The sequence below is a fragment of the Geotrypetes seraphini genome, chromosome 2, assembly GCF_902459505.1.
Source record: "Geotrypetes seraphini chromosome 2, aGeoSer1.1, whole genome shotgun sequence".
Lineage (NCBI taxonomy): Eukaryota > Metazoa > Chordata > Amphibia > Gymnophiona > Dermophiidae > Geotrypetes > Geotrypetes seraphini.
Genome location: NC_047085.1, coordinates 258,371,395 through 258,393,793, shown reverse-complemented (window position 1 = coordinate 258,393,793; position 22,399 = coordinate 258,371,395). Strand labels below are relative to the sequence as shown.

General features: G+C 42.5%; 1 protein-coding gene across 1 annotated transcript in view; it reads left to right on the top strand.

The window, feature by feature from the left end:
- Nucleotides 1-787: 787 nt before the first annotated feature.
- CBX6 (chromobox 6) overlaps nt 788-22,399 on the top strand; it is a 43,984-nt gene continuing 22,372 nt past the window's right edge. Inside the window, exons 1-3 of the mRNA XM_033929466.1 lie at nt 788-993; nt 1,201-1,244; nt 1,476-1,541. Of these exons, the coding sequence (XP_033785357.1) occupies nt 925-993; nt 1,201-1,244; nt 1,476-1,541 (179 nt within the window). The 5' untranslated portion in view covers nt 788-924. The remainder of the gene's footprint in view (nt 994-1,200; nt 1,245-1,475; nt 1,542-22,399) is intronic.

Below are 22,399 nucleotides of genomic sequence, written 5' to 3'. Positions count from 1 at the left end.
CAACTCCAACCTGCTGCTCATGTCAGCATTGGCTCTTCCTCTGATGTCACTTCCTGGATCTGCGCCTAGGAAGTGATATCAGAGGAAGAGCCAACACAAGCAGCAGCTTTGAGTTGTTGCTCATGCTGGGAATGTTAGAGGTATGGGGAAGGGAAGCAGCACAGAGGGTGGGGAAGGGGTGCCACCGCCCCGGGCACCTCTCATCCTTGCTATACTCCTGCAGCTTGATAAAAGCAGGGCTGTGCCGTTGGTAGATAAATCCTTCAATTCCAACTCCTCAATTTCTGGTACCCACAATTCTCTGACTCCACAGCCCTGGATAAAAGGGTCCTTGTTTCTTATTGAGGTGGAAGGGCTCCTTTTACAAAGCCACAGTAGATGTTTTTTTCGGAGAGCCAGCAAGGTAAATGCTCCAACACTCATAAGAATTCTGAGTTTCAGAGCATTTACCTTGACAGCCCGTAGTAGAAACCTCTACCGCAGCTTTGCAAAAGCCAGAGTAAGTTTGAAAATTAAAAAAAAAATAATAATAATAAAATAACGTGAAAGCAGACTATACCACTTGCTCCCACCCCCTCGAAAGGGGGAAAAATATAGCGAGAGAGAGACAGCCCAACAGTTCGCCACATCTGCTAAAACGTTTTCCCAGTTCTGTGTCTGGGACGTATATCACCAGCTCCTCTCCCCTTCCGCTTCCCACTCCTTCCCAACCTCTCCCTGGAGGGCAGCGCGCGCACTCTTCTTTAGCAGGCGCGCGCCCCCTCCCCTTTTTCGGTGGATTGGAAGGAGCAAGAAGCTTCTCTGCTAACGGTGCTGGTCACGTGGGTGCACGCGAAGTTTGGAGCTCGAGCGAGAGAGCAGGCAGAGGGCGCGCGCGCGTTGACGAGGGGTTGCCGCTGTGCCCGAGCAGCTGGCGCTGTTAAGATGGAGCTGTCTGCGGTAGGAGAGCGAGTGTTCGCCGCTGAATCCATCATCAAACGGCGAATTCGCAAGGTAAGGCCAGGTCAGGGGCTTAGGCGAGGGGGAGTAGTTTACACCTTGCACTCACCCCTGTCTCGACAAGCCCTGGCGAAAGCATTGCAGTAGGGGGGAAAACAAGACAATGATAACACCCGGGGAGCTTTATATGTGCACGGCCTTTTTTTCCCCTCTTGTATTGCAATGGCGCTGCATTTTACTTTTTTTCTTTGCGTTTTGCAGGGACGCATTGAGTACCTGGTGAAATGGAAAGGCTGGGCCATAAAGTGAGTGCATTTTACTAAAAAAAAAAAAAAAAAAATTGAGAGAGCGAGCTAGGTTTTATGTGTAAGAGGAAAGAAGGGTTTGTCTTTTTGCATTGCAGTGAATACCGGTTTTTTTATATTTATATGTATATAGCTGTGTTTATTTCTCTTTTTAATTTGTATTCTTATTGTTCCCTGTTGTCTTCTCTTTGCTTTTAAATTTTCATCCTTCCTCTTCCCCCTCTCTGACAGGTACAGCACTTGGGAACCCGAAGAGAACATTCTGGATTCCAGACTCATTGCAGCCTTTGAGCAAAAGTAAGTAGTTCCCCCAGCCTTAGGCCCCCTGGCCCCTGTTACAGGGGGAGCTGTGCTTTTTCCACTGCCAACATGGATAGTGGCAGTCTGCTTAACAGCAGAACACTTACATTTGAAGGTGCTGTTGAGGATGCCTTTTATTTTTAGATGAAAGCACTTAGGAATCTAGTTTTTTAGTGGGACAGCATGGCAGAATCAGTTTGACCTATCCTGTATATAACAACAGCCAATTGCTTCTTTTATTAAATAAAATCTGTAGGCTTGCCTAAGTGTCTTGTACTTCTAATGCAGAAATATCTTCAACTTATGTACTGGACATAGGAGCCAATTTTTTTTTTTTATAATTGGGGGTGCTAAACCTATTGAAATTGCCCCATCCCTTGATATAAAGGAATTTGCTAAATATTAGGGGTGTTAAAGCACCTACAGCACTGACTCCTGTGCTACTAGAAAAGAAAAATTTGCTCCAATATTATGGTATTGAAGCTGTACTAATAGCAAGATTAAATATGTAGTTAGATGGCTAAAATATGTACCTTTTTTAAAAATTTAATCCCTTCCTAAAGCACAACCCTGCTTAGATTTCTTACACGTTTGTACTGTCACTTCTGATGTTCAGTATGAAATAGTTGGATTCTGTGCAGTTTGCAATACATGCTTCCCATAGAACAATGATATGCAATAGAAGAGTTCAAAAAATTGGACAGCAATGTATTGAAAAACAAAATGTTAGTTTGATGCCTTGCAAATTATTCATATTGGATTATCAGGCAATATTAGACATGCATATGCTTTTCCCCATCAAGATACCCTCCTTCCATCATATTTTGTCTGCTCTGGGGGTAGATTGCTAGGACAGTCCTAGCACCTCTATTTTAGAGGTTAGAAGAGAATACAGCTCTGTTCATGTCCCATGGTAGTATGCAAAAAAAAAAAAAAAAATTACCGTAACCTTGTCAAATCTTGTCTCCACAAGGCTTATTTTTGTCCACTTGGTATGTCTTACTTGTGTATCAAATTTCAGGTTGATTAGACAATATTTAGAGGTCACCCCAGCATGTGTTATATAAGTAGGTGATTATGCATAATTAGTTTGTATGGCATTGTCTAGCCTTGCAATCTGCACTCGAAAACCTTTTACTGGAAAGCTATACATTGCAATTGTGATAAAGGATCAAACCATGGTACCAACACAACGCATAGACTTTTGAGTTAGGAAATTGAAGAAACTACACGAAGAATATTTGTCCCTAAAGAAACACAGAACCCATCAATGAAGTTGATAGATAGAATGAAGAAATGTAACTGACCTGGCTTTGTCAGTCTTGTGTACGTTTGGCAATGGGATGAATCGCCATGGAAATTAGGGCTCCATGCATTACATTCAGATGCTGTCTGCTCTCAACACATATAGATCTCATGCATATTCATTGGGGAAATTCTGAAAACTCGACTGGATTGCTGTCCTCGAGGAGGGACTTTGACACCCCTTACCTAGAGGCACTTGTCTTTTTTGATGACAGAATCACACCAGAAACAAAGCTACGAATGGTACAAAACTTACAGCATCCACCATTGCTAGACATTGCATGACATCTCATGTGTATAGATTAAACAGAACCTGTTACATAAGTCTTGTAACAGGGAACACAGTCCTTTTTTTTTTTTAATCTCTTAATTGGAAGAGGATCCACAAAAGTGAACATATTCCTGAAGAAACATCCCACAGAATGGACTGACAATCAGTTTTAAAGGAACTTTGGAATTGGGCATCCAAATTGACTGTTAACGATGCAGCAGAGTGAGGGATAAGCCTCACTGAAAAATAAAATGATACTTTGACAAAAGATGAAGAACAGAAGCAATTTGTTTTTTGATTAGTGGCTAGCCATCGAAAGATAAAGATAAGTGCTTTCCTTTTACAGCACTTTAAGCACTTCATAATTTTATAGAGCCTGTTAAAAATAAATTTGCACATGTCACTTTACCAAGTCCGGTGATGAACACATCACCCCATCAAGGGCACAAAAAAATTAAGAAGTAGTTCCTTGGGTGTTTGAGGTCTGGTAATAAAATTTTACTTGATATGAGTTTGTTCTCTATTCTAGTCAAGTTAATTTACTGAACATTTCTGAGTTTTTTCCTTATTCAGTTGATTAGTTAAAAAAAACCCCAGTGAGGTGGGGTGACCCCTAAACTTTATTTTAAGTAAACTTTTGTGTATGTTTCATTTTTATATAGGAATAAAATTAGCCTTGTGGACAAATGAAATGTGTTAATTAATATTTTGGACCACCCTAGTATCCCATCCAGGGTCGGTTTGCTGATGGCAATCCTTACCTTTCTGTGACTGATGTAGACTATGGCCGCACAGCACAATAGACCAGAATAAGACCGACTTCCACTACACAAGCAGCAGTGGATTAGGTAGTAGTTATTGCAAGATGATGCTCAACTTGGCCAAGTTTTACCTCATTTGGAGCTGCCTCAGGAGAAATTGTATTATATAAACAAAAGCAATATAAATAAGATCAACATTAGTAAAATGGCAGAAGCACTGATAAAAGAAAGCATTGATCAACATTTTGAAAAGCATGAACTTCTGATAGCCAGCATGGTTTCTGCAAGGGACGATCGTGCCAAACAAACTTATTGCACTTCTTTGAAGGGATTAACAAACAGATGGACAAAGGAGACCCCATTGACATTATATATCTAGATTTCCAAAAAGCCTTTGACAAGGTGCCCCATGAACGCCTACTCCGGAAACTAAAGAACCATGGGGTGGAAGGAGACGTACATAGATGGATCAGAAACTGGTTGGAGGGTAGAAAACAAAGGGTAGGAGTGAAGGGCCACTACTCCGACTGGAGGAGGGTCACGAGTGGTGTCCCGCAGGGCTCGGTGCTCGGGCCGCTACTATTTAATATCTTCATAAATGATCTAGAAACAGGGACGAAGTGCGAGATAATAAAATTTGCGGACGACACTAAACTATTTAATGGAGCTCGGACTACAGAGGAATGTGAAGAATTGCAAAGGGACTTGAACAAACTAGAAGATTGGGCGACGAGATGGCAGATGAAGTTCAACGTTGAGAAATGTAAGGTATTACATGTGGGGAGCAGAAACTCAAGGTACAACTATACAATGGGAGGGATATTATTGAATAAGAGTACCCAGGAAAGGGACTTGGGGGTATTGGTGGACATGACAATGAAGCCGACGGCACAGTGTGCAGCGGCCGCTAAGAGAGCGAATAGAATGCTTGGTATAATCAAAAAGGGTATTACAGCCAGAATGAAAGAGGTTATCCTGCCGTTGTATCGGGCAATGGTGCGCCCGCATTTGGAGTACTGCGTCCAATATTGGTCGCCGTACCTTAAGAAGGATATGGCGTTAGTCGAGAGGGTTCAGAGGAGAGCGACGCGTCTGATAAAAGGGATGGAAAACCTGTCATATGCTGAGAGATTGGAGAAGCTGGGTCTCTTTTCCCTGGAGAAGAGGAGACTTAGAGGGGATATGATAGAGACTTATAAGATCATGAAGGGCATAGAGAGAGTAGAAAGGGACAGATTCTTCAAACTTTCGAATAATAAAAGAACAAGAGGGCACTCGGAAAAGTTGATAGGAGACAGATTCAAAACAAATACTAGGAAGTTCTTTTTTACCCAACGTGTGGTGGACACCTGGAATGCGCTTCCAGAGGACGTGATTGGGCAGAGTACGGTACTGGGGTTCAAGAAAGGATTAGACAAATTCCTACTGGAAAAGAGGATAGAGGGGTATAGATAGATTACTGCACAGGTCCTGGACCTGCTGGGCCACCGCGTGAGCGGACTGCTGGGCACGATGGACCTAGGGTCTGACCCAGCAGAGGCATTTCTTATGTTCTTATGTTCTAAAATCATAATTGTATAAATAAAACAGAAATCATGCAAATAATTATTAGTAAAATCATAAAAATATATAACGTAAATCAACTTAGGTAAAATAAGAGAGGCTGTTATCCAATATAGCAACAGTTAAAAACGTTTAAAGAAATCTAAACTTGAACATATAAAAACTAACATGGGCATTACATAGATTTAAAACTATACATACTTGGAACGATGTAATCTGGCGACAGCTATAACAAAACAAGAATGCATGAATCTCTAATTTTAAAACGATGTCTATTTAAAAACCAAACAGAAAAAGAGTTGCAGGAATGCCTCAGTTCAGCTTGTATTCTGGCATCAGCCAAGCGTGTTTTGTTGACACCTCAAGTGCTAGTTTGTGGTCACGTGACCCAATCAAAAAAAAAATTTTTAAATCCATTTGTTATGTAAATAGCAAAAAAGGCACACTCTAGCAAAAAACAAACTTAAAATCATGATTCTAGCTAGTAAAGATCCAAATGAGCAAATTCAAACTGCTTTTGTATTTATTCTTTGGTCAGGAGTGAAGATGTTTAAAAAACACACACACACACACACTAAGGGCTCCTTTTACAAATGTGCGCTAGCGGTTTTAGCGCATGCTAGTCACTACTGCCTCCTTTTAAGCAGGCAATAATTTTTCGGCTAGCGCACGCTAATCTTTTGTGTGCACTAAAAACACTAGTGCCCCCTTTGTAAAAGGAGCCCTAAGTGTTTGTTATGCATTCCACTCAGGGTCATGCAGTTCGTTTGACATCACAATGTTTATTCACCACGGTAGACTGTTGGAGTATTCCAGGAAGAAAAGGGGAGCAAAGAAACTTATTAAAATCAACTTTAAATTTACTCATTTTGAGTTACTATAAATTCAGATATGGTATCCTTAATTTGGGAAAAGGTATATAATATAAAACATCCACAAAAAAATAGAACAAAGGCAGACTAATCAAAACATTTAAAGCATAAATACACATCTGATTAATATGTATATAAAATCAATTATTAAAAGCGGCCACAAATCATAAATAAACTTAATATAGACCATCAAAAATCATAAAAAGACAGGAGGAGACTGTACAATTTATAAAAGACAGGTCTAGTTCCTGAGTTTAGACCATATAAGGTGACCAGTACTGAACTCAAAACATGTACTTTTTTTTTAAAGTCAGAACAAAAATGTCTATTTCCCTCTCTCCAAGATGGTTTAGGTTGAACCAGCACACAAAAGGCCCCTTTAACAAAGCCACAGTAGCGATTCTTGCCCAGCAAATGTGACATAGGGTTCCTTTTACCAAGCCACTGTAGCGATTCCAGCACAGCAAATGCTTCCATGGCTTTGTAAGAGAGGCCCAAAATTTGTAGTCCTTTAAAAATAATATTTCATCTCCAATGAGTGGTCTGCCAGTGATTTTTCCCATGTGCCTTAATGTTCAATAGCACTCTTATTCTTTTATTGATTTTCTTGTGTAGTTTTGCATATGTTCAGAGTCTGCAAGGGTACACAGCCATGTAAACCACTCCAACACTCTTACAATTGAAGAATTGTTTTAGCTTGTAAGGTGTACCCAAACTGGGATTGATGGTGTGGGACTTAATATTCACTTTAGAAACAGAACAGTTCCCACATTTATAATGGCCAAATGGTAGCTTATAAGGACATAAGAATTGCTGCTGCTGGGTCAGACCAGTGGTCCATCGTGCTCAGCAGTCCGCTCACACGGCAACCCCTAGGTCAAAGACTAGTGCGCTAACCGAGACCCGCCCTACCTGTGCACGTTCCGGTTCAGCTGGAACTTGTCTTTGTCTTGACTCCCTGGAGGGTGTTTTCTCCTATAACAGCCTCCGAAAGAGCGTTCCAGTTTTCCACCACTCTCTAGGTTAAGAAGAACTTCCTTACGTTTGTACGGAATCTATCCCCTGTTAGCTTTAGAGAGTGCCCTCTCGTTCTCTCTACCTTGAAGAGGATGAACAACCTGTTTTTATCTACTAAGTCTATTCCCTTCATTATCTTGAATGTTTCGATCATGTCCCCTCTCAGTCTCCTCTTTTCAAGGGAGAAGAAGCCCAGTTATCTTGTTTCTTAGGTCCTGGTAGAGCAGAACCAATAGTAGTCTCATAGATTTTTGTCTCTTGGGTGCAATCATCAGTCTTTTATTAGAGAAATACTCTATAATCTAGGTAATGTATCGGTGTTTTTCAAGCACATGAATGTCTTTGGAGAAATGCTTGAAAGGTATGGCACATATAGTTCTGTCTTCTGGGATTTACTTTGTTGAATTGAGGATCTGTGCTTTATCCTTAGAGGCTCAATGTACCCAAATTATGAACAGAAAGTAGGCAAAGCACAAAACTAATAATACTGGTCAACAAGCATTTTGCTACTGGAGTTGTCACCTGTACCTTAACAAGGGCCACATGCTGACTCTAAATGTGAAAACAGTTTTCATCTATCACATCTTGTTTTTAAGTTATGCGTCAGTTTGAGTTTCTATCATTTTCATCAGAAAGCTACTGTAAAGCGTCTGTATTTTACTGTTTCTGTAACACAATATTGTATTTTAGGACAGCTCATCGATCACATATAGCAGTTATTTGAAAGTTTATACTAAAAAGTGATTGTGCTACTTTTTCTACCTGTGAATTTTTATATTTTGTTACTTTTTGTCTAAGATATTATAATTATTATGAATAGATGATGTTGCATTAACCATCCTGATAATTTCTGTTATGTCTGCGGACAATTTACTGGACAAGATCAGCGAAAGAATCTATCTAGCAGACTTCAAAGTGTATACAAGCATTATTTTGGCTGTAAAGTTGGCAACCAAGATAAAGCGTGGGCACCTCGTGTGCTGCACTGTCTGCTATTCCGGATTAATACAGTGGCTGAATGGGAAACAGTGTGGCGTGAACCAACAAATCATCACTCGGACTGTTATTTTTGCATGACAAAAATTGCTGGATTCACAAAGAGGAATAAATCAAAAATTGTGTATCCTGATTGCCCTTCAACAATTAAAAACCCGTTCCTCATGACTCGGAGAATCCAGTTCCAATTCCTCCTTCCACATCTGCAGCACAATATGCCGAAAGTTCAGATGAAGAATCTGCCTCTGCTGTTGTGGAGAAGTTGTATGAACCTGAAGTGGATGAAAACCAACCTCACCTGTTAACTGGAGAAGATCTTAATGATGTGTTAGAGACTTGTCACTGTCAAAGGAGAAAGCAGAATTGGGTTCAAGGCTGAAGAAATGGCATCTTTTAAGGCAGGACACCAAAATATCTTTTTTTTACCTTGATCATCATACTATCCTGACTTGTGCCGATATGACAAACTGTCTCAGAAACCTGACGTACTAGCTGAATTTCAATTACAGATCTGAAATCGGCATCATTAAATTAACTAAGAACACTTCTTAAGTTCTCAATAGCAAATAAAAACTTTTTTTGTTGACCAGTGTTATAATAAACTAATCCTAAACGCAGACTAATATATATATTGAAAAAATTTTAGGACCCTCTGATAGTACTGACATTTCAGCTTATTCTGATGTCTGTGCACTCCATTCTTCATAATTTCAGTTTTTTAAATCCCTTCAAACTATTCACCATTTTCTCATTTGTAAATTCCACTTCAGTAATATTCATAGTGATTAATGCATTTATCTATCCTTAGAAGCTGCACATCTGCATCCATCATTGATGCAGTGTATAGGGTAACCCTTATTCTTAAGTCTTCTTTTTTTAATTTCCACTGTTCTTTTCTCAAAAGTATTTGCGTCTGAACAAAAACCTTTTTAATCTCAAATATTGCCTGTATGGAAGATTGTTCTTCAATGATATATTGCGATAGTTCTTAAAGTCTAATACTTTATTAACATCTCTGGGCAATCTGTATAAATCTGTGACAAATTTGTTCTCTGTATGTATTATCAATATACTATATCAAGAAATGGGATTTTGTGGTGGTCAAATTTCATCTGGAATTTTAGATTGCCAGTTAGAGAAATTATCTAATTCCTGTGCGCCTTTCCATGTCATGAAAGTGTCATCTATGTACTATTTCCATGTGATAACTTTATGATTAAACATCAATATAAAGAAAATTTCTTCAAGTACCTGAATTAAATTCATGTGAACTGCTCTGAGCTCTCCTGGGAGAATGGTATAGAAAACTGAATAAATAAATAAAAATCTGCTACATATACAGTAGACTTGCCACCAAGGGTGCCATAATGGCACCCATGGCAGTGTCTTTTGCTTTCCACCAGCAGATTGCTTTGAAATAGCACTATAAAAACAGAAGAATAGCTTACTAGGTCCATCTAGCATAGTATCCTGTCTTCAAGTCACAAGTACCTGGCAAAAACCTAAATAGTATCAGCATTCCAAGCCACCAATCCAGGGCAAGCAGTGGTTTCTCCCATGTCTCTTAACAGCAGCTTAAGGACTTTTCCTCCAGGAATTTGTCCAAACTTTTTTTTTTAACCATCTACATTAACCGCTCTTACCACATTCACTCTTACCATTCAAGTGTGTGGGTTTGGTTGGTATGAAGGAAAATAGTCATTTTGTAATAGTTCATGATTTGATATGTTGACTACTCCTGTTAATAAACTGTATACTTTATAATATCTCTGGGTTGGATTTTGTTTTGTGTTGGAATATTTTTATTTTCCCTGTCCTCCTTCCTCTTCTCTGTTTGGAGCTGCACTCTCTCTATTACTGAACTGTCTGTCTCTTATAGAGCTGCCCTTCCATAATTGTCTTAACTGAAAAACCTGTTGACAGAGAGGCCAAGTTACCCAGTTCCAGGCTGGATATTTTGGGATGTTTCAGGATTTCTGATTGCCCCCATCCTGTGTGTTATGGGACTTGCAGAATTAAGCACTACAAATCCCCACATTCTTTTGGAATATAAGTTTCAAAACTAGGACTAAGCCTGGAACTGAGTAACTTGGTATCTCTATGTTGATTGGTGGTTGATGCTTGTATAGGGAGGAGAGATGTAAAGTGAGACTGAGGGCTCAAATACTTCTCCTGAATCACTGCATATTTTCTTCCTGTCCCTGTTTTGTGTTAGAGTAGTAATGCTTCTTTTCTCTTGGGATTCTGTCTAACCTAATCCTAGTATTTTTAAGACTCTTGATTGACATACTACTTATGGTGATTGCTGGTTTTATCCTATGGATAGATATAACCTTGCTTATGAAAACCTAATTTCTTCTAAATTTCTCATATTTATTGAGCTTCAGTTCCTTTATGAAATTGATCCAGATACTTTTTATACTCGTATAGCAGGGGGTCTCCAGCGTGTACAAAATGCAGCACTCAGACTTCTAGAAAACCTCCATGCCCGTGACCCTGTCTCCCATGCTTTATAATCGATTCACGACTGCCTGTAGCCAAACGTCAAGGACCTGATGCTAGTGTTCACATCCTTGCACAACATGGTGCTGGGCTACAGGATGACCAATCTTCCTTTGTACGTGCCGAACAGGTCCCTATGCTCCCATGATGAAATATCCTTAAAGCGCCCCCTGGTCGTTTCCTTCAACTATAAACTGCCAAACGATGTTCCCACTTCCACTTCATACCGAGCCACTGGAATCAACTGCCTCTACAGATCAGATCCCTTGAAGGACTCCGGAACTTTAGGAAAGTAATAAAAACATACCTCTTCACCTAGCTCCCCTGCCCATGATTGATAGATTATAAAGAAATGTATATTGGTACTAGATCCCTCGGTATGTGTCAAGTTGGGATAAAATCTTGCACTGTAACAAGGCAAATTATAACCCGTTAACTGTATATTATGTATGCTAACCTGTAACCCGTTCTGAGCTAGTTGGGGAACACGGGATAGAAAATGAATTAAATAAATTATTCATTGTGGAAGTCCTGAAGTCCAAGTTGGGTCAATGAGTCATGGACCTCAAGGACTGTATTTGAGATCTGTTTGCAAGCAATGGAAGCAGTGAATGTAAATAAATGACATTATTATTCATTGTTGATGTCCTGAAACCCAGGCTGGATCATGGACATCGGGGGCTGGATTTGAGGACCCCAGTCATACAGTATATCATAAGAATAGTCTTACTGGGTCAGACAAATGGTCCATCAAGCCCAGTAGCCCGTTCAAAACGGTGGCCAATCCAGATCACTAGAACCTGGCCAAAACCCAAGGAGTAGCAATATTCCATGCTACTGATCCAGGGCAAGCAGTGGCTTTCCCCCATGTCTTTCTCAATATCAAAACACATGTTGTTTTCCTTAAGGAATTGAAGTTCTTCGTCTAGTTTGACTTTTTTTCCCCCCCTCTGTTTTTTTGACATTTGGATTAAGAAGACCATAAGATCCAAGAAGCCCCTATTGAGAATAGCCACTCATTGTCCGGACCTTCTCATACAGGATCTGGGTCATTTTGCACTGTCCTGTGAAAGTTTTCACACTCTTGTATTTTTTTTTCATATTCTGCTGTTAGAATTCAAAATGCATTAAAGTAAGAGTTTGTTTTCATTGATCTACAAGACATGCTATACTTTTTCAATGTAAAGGTGTAAAATTATAGAAATGGTCAAAAAGTAATTAAGAAAATAAGCTAAAACATGTCTTGCATAAATTGCTATTTGCACATTTTTTTAGCATTCTATAATCTTTAATTATAGAATAGGTTACAGATAGGCACCTTCTTGACACTAATAAACTTCAAAACTGAAAAAAAATTAGGAAAAATGGACAAATTTATTCAAAAATGTACTTTGGCTTATAATCCATAGGTTGACCATTCAGTTGCTTTAGAAAGAACACACAAAATGTCACTAATTATTATGTAAAATATTTACTATTTAAAAGAGCAACTGCTAGTACTCATTAAAATAGCACAACAGGGGGTTATGTGATGACAGCACCTTGATCGGACTCCTCCTGTTTGAGCTCCATGGTTCCTCCACAAACAAACCCCCCCCCCCCCCACATAGCGCTTGTCAGCATTTATTCCCCACATCCACAAAGGTCCTTAGCTTTAAGGGTACTAACTTCAGGAGCATGGGAAATTTTGTCTGAGGCACTGAAAAACCAGGACACAGTAGATAGTGTGGAGGTACTGTGGTCTACTCTAAAATCTACCCTACAGGAAGCAACCAACCTCTATATAAAAACAGTGAGCAAACAGCAGAGAAATAATAAACCTCAGTGGTTCTCTGCGGAGATCTCGGAACTCGTGAAACAGAAGAAAAGAGCATTTGTATCCTACAAGCAATCAGAAAGACTACAAGCTAAAGAAGACTATCTGGCAAAATCTAGAATTGTTAAAACAGTAGTCAGAGATGCCAAACTTCAGATGGAAAAGAATCTAGCAAAGAATATTAAAAATGTGGATAAATCCTTTTTCAGGTATGTTAGTGATTGAAAAAGGAACACAGATGGCATAGTGCGCCTTAGGAAACCGACGGTAATTATGTAGAATTGGACTCCGACAAAGCCGAACTACTCAATGAATACTTCTGCTCAGTCTTTACCTGCAAGGCGCCGGGATCCGGTCCACAGCTGTAAGCAAGGGAGAGTTCAGAAGACCCGTTCTGGAATTTTGAGTTTACCACCGGCAGCGTCTACCAAGTCTTATCAAGGCTCAAAGTGAACAAAGCCATTGGACCAGATAAACTACATCCCAGAGTGCTTAGGGAGTTGAGAGATGTCCTTGTGGATCCGTTAGCTACGCTCTTCAATCTTTCCATGAGTACAGGAAGAGTCCCATTGGACTGGAAAACAGCTAACATCATTCCGCTGCACAAAAAGGGATGCAGAACGGAGGCTGCAAATTACAGACCGGTAAGTCTCACATCGATAATGTGTAAACTTATGGAAACATTGATTAAACATAAATTAGATACGATCCTGAACGATGAGAGACTAAGGGATCCCCACCAACATGGATTTACAAAGGGAAGGTCCTGCCAGTGCAATCTAATCAGTTTCTTTGACTGGGTAATGAAAAAGCTAGATATGGGAGAGTCTCTGGATGTCGTGTACTTGGACTTTATTAAGGCTTTTGATAGTGTCCCACACCATAGGTTATTGAACAAGATGAGTTCATTGGGATTAGGGGAAACATTGACGGCATGGGTTAAAGACTGTCTCAGCGGCAGACTTCAGAGGGTGTTGGTAAATGGTACTCCCTCCGAAACATTCTAAGTGATCAGTGGAGTGCTGCAGGGCTTGGTCTTGGGTCCTATCCTGTTTAATATCTTTGTATGGGACCTGCCTCAGGGACTGCGAGGTAAAATTGCATTATTTCTGATGACACTAAACTGTGCAACAGTGGGCAAAAGCACAGTGCCCGACAGTGTGACGCAGGACCTACTCTTACTGGAACAATGGTCAACAACTTGGCAACTGAGTTTTAATGCCAAAAAATGTAAGATTATGCACCTTGGCAGCAGAAATCCATGCAGTACTTACACTCTGAATGGTGAGACCTTAGCAAGAACTACTGCAGAACAGGATCTAGGAGTAATCATTAGTGAAGATATGAAGACTGCCAATCAAGTAGAGAAAGTTTCATCCAAGGCTAGGCAAATAGTGGGTTGCATCCGAAGAAGTTTTGTCAGCCGAAAGCCCAAAGTTGTAATGCCATGGTACAGGTCCATGGTGAGACCTCATCTGGAATATTGTGTTCAGTTTTGGAGGCCACATTATCAAAAGGATGTGCTGAGAGTGGAGTCGGTTCAGTGAATGGCCACCAGGATGGTCTCAGGACTCAAGGATCTCCTGTATGAGGAATATTAAATATTGAACTAGGCCAGTTACTGGGCAGACTTGCATGATCTGTGTCTGTGTATGGCCGTTTGGTGGAGGATGGGCAGGGGAGGGCTTCAATGGCTGGGAGGGTGTAGATAGGCTGGAGTAAGTCTTAACAGAGATTTCGGCAGTTGGAACTCAAGCACAGTACCGGGTAAAGCTTTAGATTCTTGCCCAGAAATAGCTAAGAAGAAAAAATTAAAAAAAAAAAAAAAAAAATTTAAATTGAATCAGGTTGGGCAGACTGGATGGACCATTCGGGTCTTTATCTGCCGTCATCTACTATGTTACTATGTATGTTACTATGAACGTCTAGGTAAGTTGCAGCTATACTCGAGGAACGCAGAGAGAGGGGAGACATGATAGAGATGTTCAAATATGTTACTGGCCATATTGAGGTAGAAGAAGATATCTTTTTCCTTACAGGACCTACGGCAACAAGAGGGCATCTGTTGAAAATCAGGGGTGGGAGATTTCATAGCGACACTAGGAAGCATTTCTTCACCGAAAGGGTGGTTGATGGTTGGAATGATCTTCCATTTCAGGTAATTGAGGCAAGCAACGTGCTCGATTTTAAGAAAAAATGGGATAAGCATTTGGGTTCACTTCGAGGAAGTGCTTAGGGGGGAGGATCCTTAGAGTGGGCAGACTTGTTGGGCCGGTGGCCCTTTTCTGCCATCAGTCTATGTTTCTATGTTGTTGAAGCATCATCATCTCCTGCTCTGCAATGACTTTCTCCCGAGGGGTCTCCCGGAGCTTAACTCGCAGCGATCCGGCAGTTATGCCCATAAAAGCGGCAAGGCCTGGTAAAGAAAAATCTGTCAGGATCTCTGCGATAGCGACTTCCAATCCCACCACCTAGTGCCATGCCCCAACACGTGGACGACATGCAGGTCTCTGTCCACCATCTGTCTACCCTGCCGGACGAAAATCTGTCCAAGCTCCATGCAGTGCTCGAGGTCAAGGACAGCATCGCCAGCCATGCAGCGTGTATCCAGCAGGCTGAGGAGCGGATATCGGCGCAAGACGATCGGGCGGAGATGGCAGACCAGCGCATTGCAGCATTGGAGAGTTAAGTTAAAACTTTGGCAGAATGGGTGGAAGATGCCAAAAACCATGGTTGCAGCAATAATCTCAGATTCAAAAGGCTGCCAGAGTCCGTGAAAGATGTGGACCTGGAAGACCTGGTGGCCAACTGGCTGCCCAAGACTCTGGTAGTGGCAACCTCTCTGGGCCTGGTGTGCATGGAGGGTGCACGTGCAGAGGGTGCCCAGCCGTGACCGGTGATAGCTCATTTCCTCAATTATGCTACCAAGGCAAAAATCCTGGAGGCTTACAGACAGACCCGCACTCTGGATTACCAGGGCAATAAGCTACTGCTTTTCCAGGACTTTTCAGCTCAGCTGTCGGAAAGGCGCCGAGCCCTTGCCCCATACTGCACCCAGCTGCACTCCTAAGGAATAAAATTCATCCTTCAATACCCTGCAAAGGTTTGCATTACCCAGCGGACCTCCAATCCTTCCTGGACAAGTTGCCTGCGCCCTGAGGGGGCGACCCCGCAGAGCCTACGGGTTGTGGTAGCTGGATGAGCTTACGCTGCGGCTGGGTGGAGGGACCTGGAAAGTACTTTTTATGGAGATTAGCTCACTGGACCTGTGATTTCCAGTAGCCCTTGACTATGGCACCTTTCAGGACTGGGTGTTATGGGCATTCCTCATTAAGCCTGGGCTCCTCTAATTCTGGCTGCTTTGGGGGTGACCGGCCTCCTTACACAAGATATCTTGGCTCTTTGAGTGGATCTGGCCGGTGTGCATGGAGGGCCCTATCCTCACTTGGTTCCGTCTGTAGATCTTTCTTTGAATGATATAATTGTTTGCTGACAAGTTGGGACACCTTGTCTGTACTTCCTTTTGATTGTTGGGAGAGGGGAGGCTTGGGGGTTTCTAGCTGTGTTTCAGTATAGAAACATAGAAAGATGACAGCAGAAAAGGGCTATAGCCCATCAAGTCTGCCCACTCTACTGTCCCACCCCATTAAGTCAGAGTGCTGCTCGACCCACGTAGAGATCCCACGTAGATTGGGGGCTTCATAGTGGATGGGTTCTTGGGAGAGTGTCTTGGTTGGGAGCAGATGGGGGGAGTCGGGTAGGAGTACAGGATGTAAGGCTGGGGGAGTGAGTGTGGGGTGTGAGTGTGGCGGCTCAAGAGGGAGGAGCGGCACTTGGCATGTTACCCTACTTTGCGGACCTTAGGGTTCTCTGGGGTGCCTTCTTCCCTATTTGACTGGAGGGGGGACCTGGCTGGAGGGTCCTTTTCCCACCACCTATGGGACGGAAGTGGTTTTTCATTCACACTGATGGGCAAGTAAAGTATGGTTAAACTGAAACTTTCCATGCTTCCAGTATGTCCAGTTAAAGTCTAAATGTTCACAATCCCCTCTACTTTTTCTTTTCAATTATTTTATATATTGTATTAATTTTATTTTTTATCTTATTTTAACTTGTAAACCGGCTAGATATTTGCTGATAGTCGGTATAGTAAAAATTTAATAAACTTGAAACATGAATGAGATCCATTCCCCTATCAAATGAAAAAAGGTATTGACTTGGTTTCTTAGGGAGCAGGTTGATATTGCTGTCATACAGGAAACACACTTCACCACAGTAGAACATGAGAAACTAAAGAGACTGGGTTGGAGAGGTGTATTCCTCCTCTTATAGCAGCGTCAACATGGGGTGGCTATTTTGGTCCACTTTGGTCCCTTTCACATGCATAAAGTCCTTCAAGATACAGAGGGTAGGTTTGTACTGTTCCTTGAGGAGCTATGGGGACACAAGCTGTTGCTGTGCAATGAGTATGCCCCTAATATTTACAACCATCATTTCTTTTCAGGGCTGCTGGCCAGGCTGACATAGTACCCAGGCTACCAACTCATTCTGGGCAGGGACTTTAATATCACGGCTGATCCCACTCAGGACTGTGCTGCTCCAAAGAGCTTTCCCCGAGGCCATGGCGGTAAAGGGGTAAACTTTCTGATCCCACCAGCTCGGGCTTTTGGATATCTGGCGTTTGCTGCACCTACGGAACATATTTATACCTTTTTCTCTAATCCTCACAATCTTTATACCCGATTAGACTACTTTCTATTGTCCTCTTTTTTACTACCGGTAGTAGCTGACACAGATATTGTGGAGGTTCCCCTCTCGGATCACTCCGTTGTGTTGCTTTCTCTCCAGATCACAGCAGATCCTACGGAAAGGATTTGGCGATTCCCTTGCTTTCCATAGGTACTTGTGGGACAAATGGTTGGAGTACTATGGCGACAATTATACCCCTGATCTCGACTCTGGCCTCTTTTGGGAGGCCTCAAAAGCAGTATTGCGGGGCTTTATCATAGCATAAGCAACAGGAGACGGAATTGCAGGTATTATCTGGGGAGCTGCAACAGTTGCGTAGGCAGCACCAGCGCAGACGGATCTAGACTGCACGAGCTACGGTAGCAGGTCGATGCTATTCTTACAGCCCGGGCTGAATACGATATCTATTTTCATCGCCATAGACTCCATTGATGGGGGGAGGGGGGAACACAGGTAAGCCTGCTGGCTAGCTTGGTCCGTCCACATCGTAAGCGCCAAGTGATTACGTCTATTATGGACTCACAGGGTCATAAGCACACCACAGAAGCTACTATTCATCAGCAATTTGTGACCTACTACAAAGAGTTGTATGCTCACAGACCCTATGCAGGGAAGGATTGGGATATGTTTTTTAGGGACATCGTACTTCCTAAGCTTACGCAGGATCAGCTCCAGGTTCTGAGTGCTCCCATCACGCGCTTGGAGGTGGAAACTGGTATTAAAGGGCTTAAACTAACTAAATCCCCAGGTCCTGATGGTTATGGACCTGAATATTTCAAGATCCTTTCGGATATTATCTCACCCTCCCTGAGTGCACTCCCAGAGAGGTCTGGACTGTTATAACGTGGCCCATGTTGTCTTGCTCCCCAAACCGGGCAAGGACCCAGCTCAGGTTGGCTCTTACAGGCCCATATCACTTCTTAACCAGGATGCGAAACTGCTGGCTGCGTTACTCGCGAAGCACTTGAATGCCTTTCTGCATCTCCTTAATCCATGAAGACCAAGTGGGCTTTGTGCCTGGCAGATACGCTTCTATGAATCTAACCAGAGCATTGATGGCTATCTATTCTCTGAGGGGGGGGGGGACGACAGCAGAGTGGCTAACGTGGGCTTGGATATGGAAAAGGTGTTCGGTAGCATATCCTGGTCCTATCTATTCTGGATCATGGGACGCTATGGCTTGGAGGGCACTTTCTTGGAGTGGGTACGTAGTTTATATCTTGCCCCTCAGGCTAGACTCATTGTAAATGGACATTTCACTGCCGCCTTCCCTTTGGAACGGGGTACGCACCAAGGTTGCCCATTGTCCCCGCTTCTTTTCCTTCTCACTATCGAGCCTTTGGCGGCTAAGATAAGATTGGACCTTGTTCTATTTGGTATCAAGATAGGAGCCCAGGAGAATCGCCTTAACTTATTCACTGACTATATCCTCTTGTATCTTGACGATGCCCACTCACACCTGCCACGGGCTTTTACTATTGTACAGGCTTTTGGGATTTTATCAGGCCTATGTGTCAACTGTGCTAAATCTGAATTGTTACCCCTGGCCTCCGAGAAGCATGAGCGCTGGCATGATGATCTTCCTATCCCCCCTATACAGAAACCGATGCGCTACTTGGGGGTTTATTTGAGTATCCAACCTGCCCTTCTGTATCGATGTAATGTCCTTAACCACATCGAGACTATCCGTGCCCTTTTTATCAAGTGGAAGGTCCTGCCGCTTTCTCTTTGGGGCCGGGTAGCCTTGTTTAAGATGGTCTTACTGCCCAAACTTCTGTACCCCTTACAGACTGTTCCTCTGTGGATTACTACTAAAGACGAAAGGGCCTTTAAATCTATCCTGCTCTCTTATCTGGTGAAACAAAGCAGCCCGGATCAACAACCTTGTCCCTGGACGCACGGTTGGGCAGATTGAACTTACCAGATATTAGATTGTATAATGTGGTAGCCCTGATGAGGTTTGTACATGAGGACATCACGGGAATCTACAAATTTTCCCCACTGGGTGGATGATGGCCTGGTGCGCTCCCTATTCCTTTTTCTCCTTATTGCATGCATTGCCGCAGCAGATATCGGGAGCTGGCTCTCGGCTTCAATTTTTGCACCCCCTGCGCCTAGCATGGCAGTGATAGCGACAGAGACAGAAGCGTTCCCCTCGAGCCTCTCCTTTCCTCTCTTTGGTGGGAATGTTGACTTTACTCCAGGGATGAGCACCTAAGGGTTCCAATTGTGGGAGTGGCGGGGCTGTGTCAGCCTGCAGCATCTTTTGAGGGGGATATGGGGGACTTCCCCACTTTGCATAGCTACAATCCAAATGGGCACTCCCTGCTACTCAATTTTGGGCCTATCTACTAGTGCGACATTACTATTCTTCCTTAGTACGCCAGTGGGGGGAGCAATGGCTCCTCGACAGATTGGATGCGCAATTAGTGTTGGTTCCTTCACAGATGAACAAATTGGCCACGTGGCTCGTCTGTGGTCCAAAGATTTGGCAACTGACTACACCAGAGCCCACTTTCTGGACCTTTTTGCTATTATCTCTCTTCTAGTAGGCTCTATTGACCTTAGAGAAATGCAATTTAAAATCTTCATAGGGCTTATATTTCCAGACCTCAGGGTAGGGTTATAGGGCTGTGGGATGATGCCACTTGTTCCCACTGCCTGAAGTCCATGGAACCTTGGTCCATCTGTTCTAGGAATGCCCTCGTGGCTTTTTGGCTCCAGGTCCTCCCCTTCCTCGATGGGTTGGTTGGGTGACGAGTACCCTGGGATTATGGTTTGCTGCTATTGGGGGACCAGAGAGAGCTTCTCCAGGGGGAATTTGCTCTCCCATATCGGAAGTTTCTATATACTGCGCTCCTATTGGTAAAAAAGCTCTTGTTACAGCATTGGGTGGATTTGACTTCTGCATCTTTTTCACAGTGGTTATAAAGGATGAAGGAGGTTGCCTCTTATGAGATTCGCTCCTATCATTCTGCCCTTTCCAGCGACAAACGCCTTTATGTTTCGCTGTGGAGGGCATTCCAGATAGCGGCTGAGGTAGTTGTTTCTCCTGCCTTGCCATGATTTTTGCTGTCCTAGATCTAAGGGGACAGAGGCTGTGTCTCTTCTCTCGAACCGGTATGAATGGGCTGTGTGTGGTTGGGGTGCATATGGGGGTTTGCCGGGAGTCTGTTTGGTGTGATTAGTATAGTATGTGTTGCTGGCTGTTGAGTGTCTGTTGGAATGGTTTTGGTGGTGATTGGGTATGGGGTCAATTTTTCAAAAAAGGTTATTGCAGTTCTGGCCAGTTCTCCAGGAGGATGCCTTCTTCATGCATATACTCTGTTCCCCTCTCTGGGGAGCTTTGCACTGCTCGTGAACAACAATGATGATGCTCTTTGTATTGTGTGCCTACCCCATTTGCTAGTATTTTACTTCTGCTCATAGGTGACTGTATCCTTCTATTATCCTACCTGGATAGTTTGCAATGTTATTGACTATTTTTTGTGCTTTAGATTCTGTTTTCTAGTTTTAGTGTTGGTTGCATTATCAATACAAATTATAAAAAAAAAAAAATTGCACAACAAAAAAATTTATTATATAGGTCGACTAAAACTGCCTTTTTCAGTTTTGGCCAAAGCTGAAGTTTAGTTGTATGAATGAGAGCCAGTGAGACCCCCTGAGGAATGTCAGAGCTTGCACTCATCAGCCCTCTGCTAAACCCACAGGAGATTACTCTCCAGTCTCAGGAACTACAAGCACAGGCTGACAACTAGGAGAGCCACTTCTCAACAAACCAGTGCTGACAGTTAAATATCCTCTGATATAGGAACTTTGTGAGAATATGTTAAAGCTAGCAATTTTTTTTTTGCTTACCCACTGTGCAAAGGTATCGAGAGAAAGTAGCACTGAGATGTTTCCTATTTTGTATTTATAAAACTGAGCCTATAGATTCTTACTAAAATAGGGTAAGAGTCTAGACACCTGATGTACAGTCCAGAATAAAAAAAGCCCATTGATGTTACTGCATACTAGGACTATATGCTCTGAAAAAGTACAATCAAGAGCAATACGTTTCTCAAATTATGGTCTGACCCAGCAGCGGCAATTCTTATGTTCTTATTTTCTAATATAAACTACATTTCACTGTAATTTCCATACTAACACTATAAGCTTGATCAATACTTGTGCTTGAAAACAAACATTGGGGGTTCTTTTCTTATAGAATTTAGCTTCTGTATCTTCATCAAAACCCAACAGAGCATGAAAATTCTTTAGATAGTATGCTAGCCAGACATTCATAATTCTTGTAAATAATGAAAACCCATATTTTACCTCCAAGCAAAATAGCCTTTGCATGCATGGACCTCGGCTAACAAAAAGCTATAGTGTTTTTACAGTGGCTAATTTTGTGGCATATTTGGAGTGCCAGCAGATATAAACAGACTTAAATTCCTGTTAAACATTTGTGTCAAAATCATTTATTTGGAGCCTGTTTTTATCATATAAACTACTATGCAAGCTCATAACTGCATTATTTGCAAACATACACACAGACACACTCCTCATTACTTTGCAGTCCCTAGTGGTGTCAGAGCAGGAGTGATTCCTGGTCGCTCTTGCCCATGTCAGCTGGCTGCTGTGACTTCTTGCAGCAGTGTAGCTAAATTGCCACTACAGGTAATGGCAGCCATTTTGAGAGCAGAGTCATCAAGGGCAGGAGTGCCTGGGGATCACTCCTGCCCTGACTACACCCCTAGATTGCTAGGAATGGTAAGATAGGCCTGAGGGGGACATCTATAGGTGGGCAGGGGGAAGCAACAGCTATTCAGAGGGAAGGGAAGCACACAATTTTCAGCTACCACCGAAACCAGTTAGTTTCAGCTGAAACTGAAACCAAAATCAGGCAGAAAGGGTTTCAGGCCAGTTTCAGCATTGTCACCAAAATTGGGTCAGCCTCTAGTTTATTACTTGCCCTCTCAGCCTCACCAGCAAAACCACAGTATATATTGGAAAGATGA